The sequence below is a fragment of the Monopterus albus genome, unplaced genomic scaffold, assembly GCF_001952655.1.
Source record: "Monopterus albus unplaced genomic scaffold, M_albus_1.0 scaffold348.1, whole genome shotgun sequence".
Taxonomy (NCBI): Eukaryota; Metazoa; Chordata; class Actinopteri; order Synbranchiformes; family Synbranchidae; genus Monopterus; species Monopterus albus.
The window spans coordinates 145,477-158,827 of NW_018128228.1; the positions used below are offsets into that span (position 1 = coordinate 145,477).

Below are 13,351 nucleotides of genomic sequence, written 5' to 3' on the forward strand. Positions count from 1 at the left end.
TACCCTGGAGGGACAGCAGGAAAACAAGCTTCCTTTTTAGAATCAATACAGTGTCACATTACACTTTTGAAAAACACTGTAACTTTATTAAAGAGGTAAGAACTAAACAACACTGACGAAGGTGGTAGACCTTCCCTATTCCACTACTTAACATTCACTCATACATGCACAGAACCAGTCAACCTAGTCTGAGATGCAGAAACATGAAAGCAGTATTTTTACTGAACATATCAGAATGTTAGTGACTAAAGCTCAAACAGATATTAGATTACAACATGGCTCAAATAATCATCATGAAGAGTCATGTTCATCAGTTGTCAGATAGAGACTCAGTTGAAATATTTAGCTTAAAATGTTGCTGTTATTATAGTACAGACATGACTAACAGTGATTTTCTCTATTGTCTACTAAATATAGTTCCATGTGATTTTTCACCTTTGTTTTTTTTTTGTTTGTTTTTTTGGCCATGGATTATTCCGCAGCTGGACTCAAACCTCAGACTTCAATTGTACAGTGTGCATACATAAGTGGTGCCCACTGAAAACATGCAGCACTGGGGTTTTGTCGTGACTTTTTATGGTAAAATTGCACTGCTGTTAAATCAGGAGAATATGTTTATATTTTTTTTAGATTATGAGGTTGATACCACCTGTCTGTACAGTAGGAGCATGAGCCAAAGCCACAACTTGTCATTTCTGTGGAATAAACAAAATATATATATAAAAATATATGATAATCGCATTTATTGGCCAAGTATGTTACATACATAAGGAATTTGTTTCTGGTATCGATTCAAGGCAGCCATCTGTCCCTGCAAGGTGCTGCTGTGGCCATCGGGAGCAACTTGGGGTTCAGTGTCTTGCCCGAGGACGCTTGGGGAGAACAGGAATCGAACCACAGACCTGCAGGTTGGGGTACGACTGCTCTACCTCCTGAGTCACAGCTGCCCAAAATATTAATTAGTAATACTGTGCTAGGTAGATTTTGTTGCCTTTGTACAGAACCAGTCTGGCCGTCTTTATGCTAAACTAAGCTAAGCACCTCCTGGGTGTAGCTCCATACTTAACATGAGAGTGACAACTACTGCATCTTGTAACTGTCAGCACAAATTTTTCAAGGCGTTTATTTTTCCTTTTTTTTTAGTAGATTGTTCTAAGATTTTCCTTCCACAGTCTTTTTTCTCATGTTTGCATTTAAGCTACTGTATTTTATAATCTGGGAGTGTCACTTGTACAGATATCATATCATCTGTATGTTTGCACTGCTGTTATCATGAGGTTTACCTTAAAAAAAGATTTTGGCTCTTACCTGCTTAAATAATTGCTAAACATATAAGATGGACAAAGCCACATTTTTTCAAACCCACAGAGTTTTATTTAAAATTCTAGTGAAAAACGTTAACTCTCCAAAGAAGGTAAAAGACCTTTGGTTTGAATAATTTACTTTGTGTAGACATCATAACTCCTCAGTAAAGAGCTATAAGAACCTGATAGAGAGTATACTCTGTGTGATACAGTAGTGGCAGACAGTGTGATATGAGATGTTTTGTCCAACCTTTAAACCATACAAGCACAAAAAGGTAAAAAATCCATGTTACAAGGTCACATAAACACTAAAGAGCATTCATAGCAATCAGTGGTGCAAAATAAAGCATTTGTCTTAAGGTGAAACAGTTTAATTAATATGAAGGGAATGTGACAGCAACCATTTGTATTATGAGTTTTATTACAATTTTCTTGTGTCCTTGTCATCCAGTGATATGCAGCAGTAATAAGAAGTAATTGTGTTATCTTGCTGGAGTCCCATCCTCTTTATCCTCTTAATATTGACTGAGACACACTGCTGTGATTTCCTGCTAGGGCATCGTTACATAATGAGGTGATGAAGTGTAAGACAGCGTCCACTCACATCCTGCTGTCTCACCCATGGAAAAAAAACAGAAGAAAGAAACAAGTGAAACAGCACTGAAAAGGAAAAAGATGCTGCTGCTTCCAGTCTCAGTTTATCATATCACAGTGACAAACAGCACAACAAGGCCAGGATGATGTGTAATTACAGTGTTGAGCATGTGTCTGTGTGCTTCCATCTGTGGATGCAGAAAACGTTTTCAAAAGGCTGATCTCACAGGAAAATTCATGTATGAAAATAAATGTGATTTTTCTACAGTAATTGTGCACAGACGTGTGAACAATTTGGCTTTTATAATAAGCAAGGTAAAATAAAGCAAAGGTTTCAAAATGTAACCCCCAAAATGGAGCCCAAAATACATTTTCATAGGTGTGTGACCATTTCTTTGTGTCAGGAAGAAAATCTAATTGTTCTGTCATGAAATTGTTCTGTCATGTCATCACTTTTGTGAGATCAGATATCTAACTTTGTATTTTTTGAAGCATACATAAACATCATAATTGGCTTTGCAAATATTGTTTGACTCTCATGGTCTGACATACAAGCACTGTAATGGAAATTTTCAGTGTACTCACCTATATTGTTCATTTATACATTAAACTGTAGTCTGTTAACAACTGTGGTAACTAACTGTGGTAAACCTTCACACACTGGACATGTGAACCTTCTTTTCTGCCGACACACTGAATGCCTGAGGTATCTCTGTTTTCTGTACAAGCAACTGTAACATCAACAGTCCTTGAAAGTATCTACTGTGAACCTCTCAGGAACTCTGTGAACACAGATGCATGATTGTTCTCAGTGTACACTCCTTTGCCTTATATTGAATTGAGCCTTCCTTGTTCTTGTTTTTACCCCTTTCTGCAGAAACAAATCACACAGAAGACATTCATCTCAATTCTCTTTATTTCTCACTCACTGATGGTTGTTCATATGCAGTATGATACAGGAAAAAATGTATTTTTCCCCGACAGCACACAAGTATCTAAGTGATGCCAGACATGGTTTAGTGCTACCCCACTGACTAGATGCAGCAAAAGACTTTCAAACAGTAGAGAAGAAGAAGATCACATATGACATCAAATCTTTATTTAGAAAAATAAGCGTGGCTAGTTTGTTATGATTCACGTTTTCATTATTTTATGCTTATTTTTCATTTTCTTCACCACACTGTTTGAAGGTATTCTTTTTACAAACTTCTTCCTGTGTTTCTCTGCAGTACTTTAAACTGTTGCATTTGATAATCTGGGTTTGTTATTTATACAGTTTTCATGTCACATGTCTTCCTAGTTTGTAACCTTTGTACTACTGTTATCATTATCATGTTTCACTTAAAATAGGTTTTAAAATAAGGAAAATTCATACAATACATATACAGAGAATGCACTAGGGTGTAAGTATATCTATATACCATGTGTACGTGTGCATATGTAACGGATCCAGTGACAAGCCTGGCTTGGGTTACTCTCTTTCTAATATGACTGAGAGGAGAAACCTCTCTGGCTGCACCTTGCTTGCGGGAAACAGAGCGACTGCAGGCATAAATAAATTTCCCCTGAGGAAAGTTGATACAGCAGCTCACATGTCCACAGGAGATGAATATCCAAGCCTGGCCTCCTTCTTAATGGCTACAAAACAATGTGTATGTGACATATACAAACAAGCGCTGTCTTAAGAAGTAAAAGTAGCAGTACCACAGAAAAGGTAATGATGCACTTAATTTCAAAAGTTTTTCCAACTAAATGTTCTTAAAACAAATAACCATCTTAATGATCTCATTGTGGAGAAGAATGATGTTTGTCTCTCAGATTAGCTGGAAATTAATGAATCAAAGAAAGGGCAGAAAGAAGGAAGAAAAGAAAAGGGGTAAAATAAGAGAAAGAGAAGAAGATGATTAAATGAATGAGATGTTAATAAGTGAGCTATAGAGAGGTGAACTGTAAGGACAATCACCTTTATTGGCCAAGTATGTTACACACAAGGAATTTGTTTCTAGTACAGAACCGAGGCAGCCATCTGCGGCGTCACCTTAACCGATGGCTCTAACCTAACTGAACAGGGGGGTTCAGTGTCTTGCCCAAGGACACGTGAACTGTCGGTACTGAGATTTGAACCTTAAACCTTCTGGGTGGGAAGCAACTGCTCTACCACTGCACCACTGTGGCCTCCCCATGAACAGAATCAGGCTTGCTGTTTTGCCCTCTTTCTATTCTTTATGCTAAGCTAAGGTAACCTGCTGCTGAATGTAATTATTTAACTAATATGAGAGTAAATCTACACATTTATGTCTTGGCAGATAACAAAAGTATACAACAGCATATCTTCCCAAATGTGACCATACAAATATAAATAAATACAAATAAGTAAATATAAAAGATTTAAATACATGTGTTTAAGGCAATGTATTTAAAAATATATATATTTGCTCAGCATTACCACATTACAAATGAGCCCAGACTCAGTGCTGGTCTGTGCAGTGCTGGTGACCAGACATCTACCCACTTCATGTTGTATGTTCATCAATCTGCTGTAGACTAATGTGTCTGCTCAGTTATATGTTACACTAGCAAGATAAAGTGACCTGTTGTTAGAGCAAGAAAGGTTTCGTGTAAAAACAAATTCATCTGATAATCATAATAATAATGAGGAAAATGAGAAAAAAAACTCTTTATAATGTGAAAAAGAATCACATAAACACAAGAAACGAAGGATATTTTTGTCAAGATGGCACCAATACACTGCCATATACAGTATATCAGATTAATTCATAGCCCAACTACTTAGAATGCAGTATGGTCCTGCTATTGGCAGTTCATTTTTAGCAGTCATATTCTATCTTGCAGAACAACATACATTTGCTGTGACTACAGCATTATTGCATTTTTTATGATAATCAGAATCAGAATAATTTTTACTGGACAACTATGCTTAAACACACAAGGATTTTCACTGATACAGAGGCTGTTAATGTGCTGCTGTAAGGCAACAAGAAAACAATGTGCGTTCAACATAGGAAAATATGTGCAACTAAAAAAGATAGAAATCGAGGAAAAAGAGAAAATCTATTTATAAATATATATACTTATATACATGTTGTGGCAGAAGAACGTGATTGTTCTGTACAGTTCAACAGTAATATTGACAGTTTATTTCACTGGCGGGTTTGTGTCCGGGATGTGAGGGGTCTGCAGAAATCTTCTCTGCCCTCCTCTTGACTTTTGAGGTGTACAGTTCCTCCATGGAGGGCATGTGACTGGCTGTCGGACCTAAACCTGCATTGGCTACTTGAGCCCAGTGCCATAAGCTGTAAACACAACACTGACATGCTATCACCTTGTAAACCTGACATGTTTTAGCAAACAGTTTTGTAACTAAGGCTGAAGCAAGCATGGAGCAACATTAGCGTTCATTTGGGATTATTTTTCTGTCCACTTAATGAGTCCTTTTATCTCTGGCTCTCCATCACCCCCTGACAGAAATGCTCCACTAAATCCACCAGCTGGTTCCCACCTGTGTCTGCCATTTGGTGATGGGCAGGTAGGTGAAACTATAAGAATTTATGTTAGAACTTTTTTCACTGACAACAGCAGCCTGCTATGGCCAAAACCAGCATATATGTGAACAGTGACAGTGGGCCAAAACAATGAAGTTTTGTGTTAGAAAATAAAAACAATGAGCTGCATAGTACTAAAATGCTACAATATTTTGTATAGCTGAGGAGAGCTGTAATACTTGTGCATAGAATAACACGATAAGATGACAAAATACAAATCAGAGATTATTATCAACTAGACTGGGCCCTTAAAAGGGGCCCCTAAAAAGCAAAAGAGGACTAAAAACACTTGTTGGTGGGAAGATGGGGTGGATAGTTGGTGTGACAAAACACTGGACTTTTACAAGGGGAGACTGCAATGCATTTCCCATTGCACTTGGGACAGTCCAGGGCTGTAGGGTGACTGTGAGGCTGCTGCTGGTGTGGCTAAACCAGACAGACCCAAAGTGAGCAAGTACAAGAAAAAAAAAGATTTCATAAAAGATGTAAGTGTGCATGTGCATCCAATGATAAGTGCAACACACTGCCTCGAAGGCTGTAACACATGCATTACTTTTACCTCTCCTGACTGCATAAATGTCAATGGAAAGTGTAATAATGTTCAAATAAAATACAAGCAGAGTATAAAGTCTCCATTCATTCAGGAGAGCATCAATTATTCATAAAAGCTCCTGTCCTGGGATCGATGCCTCTGTAATGTGGACTGATATGAGCCTCTGGTTGAGTCCTGCACCAGGTTAATGGGCTGACTGGATTTCATCCACTGCTTGAGGCAATTCCTGGACAAAACTGTACACACCCCACTGACACACCAAGTCTAGAGTAGGTTGTGTGCATGTACTGTAGGCACTAGAGATACAAGCAGGACTTAAACATGTTTAGATAATATGGACATAATATCTTAAAGGTCCACCTACAGGATTTCCATGGAATGTTTGTCTGGGAAGAGGCTATGGGGCTGAGGTGGGACAACTATCATGACTAAATGTGAAGTGCTGTAGGAAGCAGATCCCAAAATATAGAATACAATTTTAAATGGTACACTGAAACAGTATTTTTATATTAATTTATATACCAAAAACAATGTCCTATTTATCAGTATTAAACTATTATTAAAAACTGGCTAATTATATGTCAATCATTTTATTCAGCCACCAAATATAATTACATAACATAAATATTGCACATAAAATCAAACATTTAATTCCATAGGGAAGGTTGCACTTTTCCCTCACTGCTAAGCCACTAGAGACATTCATGTTTACAGACTCCTAACCTTCATCTAGTGCCACCATGAGGTTGAAGTTTGTGGTTAGCATGTCAAGATACGCTGTACCCACTAAACATCCACATGTTAGCACTGTCACTGTGAGCATGTTAGCATTTGGCATGAACCACAGCAGCAAGTCCAGCCTCTTAGTCAGGCAGTTTCTCTGATACATTGTTTCTGAGTTTTCGGTTGAAAAATCCAGTTGTTAGCCAGAACATGTGGCATTATCATCCCGGTGATAATGTAAAAGCATTAAATATTCAGTTAAGAGGAAATTGAGTGTTGCTACATTATTTGAGATGTCAGGCATTTATTGATGACTATCCTTTATCTGTTAGAGTGGAAGGGGCACACACACACACACACACACACACACACACACACACACACACACATACACTCACTAAACCACTGGGAATAATATTATTTGTCTGATAGATGTAGTATGTTTGTTTCATGAATTATAGATCTTCCAAAATGCCATCCAGTGTGAGTAGCCTGCTCCAACTCGCACGCTGTGTGTATGATGTCACCTTGACAGATGAGTCCTTTCAGCAGCACTTGCTGGAAGTTTTAACTGGGAAACTCAAAGGTTATTCAATCAATAAATTAAGCTTTTTAAAATGCTTGGTTGTTTCCTCCACTGTGCAGAATTGCTAATTAGACAGTGTCTGCTATGCTAAAGCGGGTAATGTATAAGTCCACACAGGCTGCTTTTAAACCTGAGGACTGAGCCTCTGATGAATTTAAAAAGACTCAAATCAGCATACAGAAATGTAATTACAAGCAGAAATAATCCACTTTGTGAATGAAAAAGCACTCTCCAGCTGCTCTGGTTATCTTTGATCTGTTTCTTCTTGTTAGGACATGGAATTTGTCAATGAATGTGTAAAGGAAATGCCTCCCTGCCATTAACTACCCTCCCCTTACATCCCACTCGCCCCATCCTCAGCTTGACCCCACTCCAGTTTCCAATACTCATTCAAACCTTACTCTGGGAGAGAGGAAACTACGGCCCCCTTGGGGACTTGGCATCATAATTATATAGGAAGCAGAACCGTCTGCCTTCAGTTAGAGCTGGAGGGCTGCAGGCTGGTCATACATGCCCACTAATGTGTAGTGAACAACTGGCCATAACATGGATGTGGACCTGTCTTTCTGACACTGTTTGGAAGGTAAGATTATCTCTTGCACTAATCTGATAGCGATAATAACAAAACTGAATGATTACCAGTCTGTGATATGAAACCTGCTGCTCACAATCTGCTCAGTTAAATTAGATTTTCATTTTGTATTGTTTTTGACCATCTTTGCAAACTCCTGCTAAATACAAATATCAATAAAACAAACTACAACTAAAGAGTTAAAACAAGAGTTTTTGACACAGTTTAACAAAATGTTCCCCTTGAACCACTTCTGAATGAAGCCCAACAAGTCTGTTGCCTAGGTTAATGTTAAAATGGTGGTTTTCAGGAAACTGATCCATTTTTGTCTGCAGCTTGTAACTGAACTCTGCTGTCTTAATTTTTTTTATACTGGGGATGGAAAAATCAGCAGGACTCCACAGATCTTTTACAGAATTGATTAGAAAGCAGTCCTTTCTAACCCTTTAAGAAAGCTCGTAAAGGGTTCATTTTGGTCAAAGTAGGAGCCAATGTGAATTCAAAAATTTATTTTTAAAAGTACTGAAAAATCTGAGTAACAACTCCAGTGTGCCTCCTAAAATATTTTATAATTTACTGTATATAATTTAATATTCTAAATATCATTTGATATGATGAACTGTAGCACTATCTAAGCATTATTCCTCGCAAGGTCCCAACTAAAATGTCTTTACCTACAACTTTTTCTAAGTTGAACCTTGTAGAATACAAATGGCTTTGCAATGATGCAAGCCTTAAATTATATATATTTTTAAGTGATATTTATTACAGAGGTTTCTGGGCTTGGAATAGAGGTTAAAAAAAATGTTCCTGTTATCAGTGGGACTTAGAATTTGTGAGACCTTTGGACGATGTTGCATCTGTTTCTTTTACCTTTTTTTTCCTTATGCCCAACCCTATCACAAGCAACTTGTTGATACAGACTACATTTGAAATTTCTTGCATTAACATTAGTGTACCTGTAGTCCTGTTACAACTCTGACTTCTATTTTCAGAGTAAGAAGAGGAAGCAGCCATGTCAGAGAAGAAGCCACGAGGCTCAGACACACGTCCCAAATCCGGCCTACGCAGCTGGAGTGCGGACAGTTATGTTTGGCGGGGGAAGAAACGCTCCCGGAGCTCTCACAATGGGCCGGGTTCTGCAGGGCTGGAAGCGGAGGGGGCAGAGGACCTAGGTGTACGGTCGACATCCTGTCCGAGGTGGCGCAGAGACAGAAAATGTAGCTGCAGTGCTCTTGGGGATACATTGACATCTGCAGACATGGATGTTGTGTGTCGAAAGGCCTTTTCCAGGCGCTCTCTAAGGCAGAAATTTCAGGATGCTGTGGGTCAGTGTTTCCCTCTGCGCTCCCACCATCACCACCATCATCATCTCCACCATGCACCGGGCTCTTCACGACCGTTCTCGGTGCTCTTCTGGTCCAAGCGCAAGATCCATGTCTCAGAGCTCATGCAGGACAAGTGTCCCTTCTCACCCAAATCTGAACTTGCCAGATGTTGGCATCTTATAAAAAATCACACCACCCACCCAAGTGCCCTCAAGGACCTGGAGGCCCCCCTCAAACCCAATGTCCTCTCTTCCTCTACCTCCCCTCCACACACCCCGCTCTCCTGGGAGGACATTTGCTGTTCCCCTGGGCCTGGAAGCACCAGTCTGGAGGACTGGGACCCATCTTGTCCTCATGGGGGAGCAGAGGGCAGCTGCAGTAACACTGACTACATCCTGGTCCCAGATCTCCTCCAGATCAACAACAACCCTTGTTACTGGGGTGTACTGAATCGCTTTGAGGCAGAGGAGCTACTGGAGGGCCAACCAGAGGGCACGTTTCTGCTTCGAGACTCAGCCCAGGATGAGTTCCTTTTTTCAGTCAGCTTTCGCCGCTACAGCCGCTCCCTGCATGCGCGCATTGAGCAGAATGGCAAGCGCTTCAGTTTTGATGTGCGTGACCCGTGTATGTACAGGGATTCCAGTGTGACAGGACTACTGAGACACTACAGTGACCCAGCCACCTGCCTCTTCTTTGAGCCTCTTCTTTCCCGCCCACTACCAAGGAACTTCCCTTTCTCCCTCCAGCACCTCTGTAGGGCTGTGATCTGTAGCTGCACCACCTACCAGGGCATAAACAATCTGCCACTGCCACCTCAGCTCAGGGACTATCTCCGACAATACCACATTAAGTGTGATACAGCCTGTGCTGTGTGACAGTCCAAAGCAGGCCTCATACCAAGGAAGGCAAAGATAGAACAGGAAAAGGTAGGTTCTCTTGGAAGAGACACAATTGAATTCCAAGAAGCTATGATGTTGAAAATCTCTGAGGTCTAAAATGTGCAGAGCTCCACAGTTTTTAAAAATGTTTGTTGATCTTATTGCACCAAGAAATAGAGCAACGAAATCTACAAAGGATCATCAGTCTTTTCTGCAGGTCTGGATCTGTGTATGTCCGTACATGGGCATAATCTCTCCATGTCATCCTTCAGTACTAAGGGATGGTTTTATGGACTCTGGATTTAGGCTTTCTGTTTCCAGCCATCTTGACAGTTACTGGGGTCAGGGTCAGCTCATGGGATAACAAAGCAACTGACTGTAATACACTGGGACACCTGTAATTAAGCAAACACACACCAGAACATTGTCCTTAATTATTGGAGTAGGACACAGGAAATCCAAAAAATGTCCAAGACCTTAAACATTAACCCTTTAACCCCAGTCCAAATTGTCTTGTGTAAACATCTAGTGGCCACTAGAGGAACTGCATCTTTCATGGTACATGGTTCATGACTCTGACCAAACCTCTTTTATGTCTTCATGTCATAAAAGTGTGATGCTTTTGTATGGCTTTGTCCAGCACAGAAGTCTAAATTAACCCTCCAACATAGCAAACTTTTTGGACCTCTGTAGACCTCTTCACTTGTTAGAAGTGGTACAGTGGGATCCTTTTCAACATTATCATATAACAGATAATCTGTTGTAGTCTAAATAGTCACAACATTCAAACTTCGTGTCTCTCTGATGAGAAAGAGATATAGGCCTACATGTATGAAGATTGAGGTTTTGAACTGTGACTAATACAAGAGCTTGAATTTGACACTGGAATACAAAATGCGTTCAAACACTCTGCTGGCAATCCATATGGATGAATTTGGGAGAGAAAAGGAGATAGATAAAGGCGAAATAGACATAGATGACAAATGTTACCTGTTAGTATTGGAAGAACTCTTCTACTGCGTGGCCACAAGATGGTGACACAACTGCATTAATTCAATGTTTGGGAGGACACTCCATCTTTACACTGCTCAGCTGCTTGTTTACAGTTAAATCTCGAAAGCTTTAAAGCCTCAACTGCTTTTACAAGTTTTGTTATTGTTTACATGGTGGTCGTGGAGTACAATACAATAAGTTTGGGGTCCTCGACCTTTGGTTTTGGATGTGTGGACTGTCGAGCTGGTAGCATGGTCTTATGGACCAGTGTGTGTACAGTATGTGTGTGGAAGGGGGCTGAGATGTTGGGTCCATATATGATTTAAAAAATAGAAAAATAATTTGCTTTCAGTTTCATTTTCTGTGCAATATGGTTTTCTGCATTGTTGTCCTTAATTCAAAAATTCTGAATCTATGGATATGCAAGTGTGTGGTGCACAAGATCTCCCTGTCTTCACCGAAACGTTCATTCTTAGTGTATGTGCACTGCAATCTGCCATACTATAGGACTATCTTCAAAGAATCTGAATCAGTGTGATGCCCCCTCAAGGTGTATACTGTATTCACCACACTGTAACTCAAACCAATAAATCCCATTTACACTGCATTTGTCGCATGAATGTTTCTCAGGTTTTTGTCCTCTCTGGACCGATTTAAAGGTCATGCTTGTCTATCCCTGTTCATGCTGCAGTTGAGGACTGTGTCATAGTTAGACAGGCTAATGGCACAGAAAATGCTGTTTTTGAAGAGTATCACTTTGAAAACAATTCATCCCTCTCTCTGCAAAGGACATCTTTAAATGCCAATGCTTCACTTTAACAAGTGGAGAGATAAGGACATGAAAGAGACTATTTCCCCCCATTAACAGGGGTGGAATTCAGATTTTTCAATTGATTGACGTCATTCCGCCTCTTTCTCTCTCTCTCCGACCAGCGCTGAAAAACATCTGCCCTGAAATGACTGGTATGAGTTCAAAACAGTGCTTGAAAATTTCATCCTATGGCATTTAGGCTTTCAGGTACCACAAATAAATAAATGAATAAATTCAGTGCTTTTCAGACAGATATCAGCATTTTACTCCAGCATACTTAAATATGTAAATTGGCTAGCGTGTGTCTTTTCTCCATTTTATGCTTCCCCAATCATCTAAATTCTGTGCTTCATTATTACAGTTTCCTTTTATACAGAGCTTTAGATTGGAGCTGGTTTGATCTCAAGTTCAGATGTGACTGTAGCACCCTACTCTTAAACGTTATTTGTACTAAAGTGAGAATAATTTTAACCTTAAATAAATTAATTATATCTTACATACATTCAGACTGTCTCACAGCTAGAAGCATTGTTTTTATGGAAGCCATCAGTGACCTCTGCTGACAACAGGTTCAACGAGTACTTTTCACAGCAGACATTGTCACGTTATAGTAGGACAGGTGTAAACAGTGCAAATAATAATAATGGCTTTAGCTGCTTCACTTTCAGGGTTCTGGTGTTGTGCATGCTGGTTCACTGATACGCTGCCATGATTTACTGGGACACAACTTGAGAAAAAAAACACTTGGGAAATGATGTTCTAATCTGCTTTTTTTCCAGCCATCAACGTTTCTTCCACTAATCATCCCTTTAAATGTTCAGTTCTGCAGGAGTGGTTAGAAGAGTGCAGCTCAAACAGTTGGGTTTTTAAACTTAACAGCGATTTATCATCGATAAATGGGAAGTCTGTTGTAATAAAAGCTAAGGCAAACAAAACTTTTATTGCAGGAGCTGAAAGCCTTTGTCACCTCTGCCATTCAGTATATTCATAAGTGTTTTGGATTTGCAGTTGACATGGTCTTTTGAATCCAATAAGCACATTTGTTCATTCATTAAAGAAAAAACTTTTACTTTACAGTACTTTTTTGAGACATAGATGCAATTTTACCTATTTAGTACCTCTCATTTTGTGAAACAGGAGCAGCTAGTAGTAGTGTGGGATCCAGCTTTTTTTTTTTTTAGATTCAGGGACTATTTCAGTCTTTTGTCCCAAACTTTATGGAAGTGCAAACATTGCTGGAGGTTATTAGTGCAACCAAAGGGCTATCTCACACCTATTTGTTAGATTTAAACCACAAAATATTTGTGTTTGAGCCCTCTGTCTATCTACATGTTAACACTTAGTCAGTGGACAAAGTCAGGAGACACATCTATTGATTTTCCAAATGAAATATTAATGTTGTTTTGTATGATATGGTTAGGAAGCCTCATATTTCAGCTGCCTAAAG

General features: G+C 39.4%; 1 protein-coding gene across 1 annotated transcript; it reads left to right on the top strand.

The window, feature by feature from the left end:
* Window positions 1-8,678: 8,678 nt before the first annotated feature.
* socs4 (suppressor of cytokine signaling 4) lies at window positions 8,679-10,489 on the top strand. The gene has a single exon (XM_020625184.1). The coding sequence runs from the start codon at window positions 8,910-8,912 to the stop codon at window positions 10,095-10,097; it is 1,188 nt and encodes a 395-aa protein (XP_020480840.1). The 5' UTR covers window positions 8,679-8,909; the 3' UTR covers window positions 10,098-10,489.
* Window positions 10,490-13,351: the final 2,862 nt, after the last annotated feature.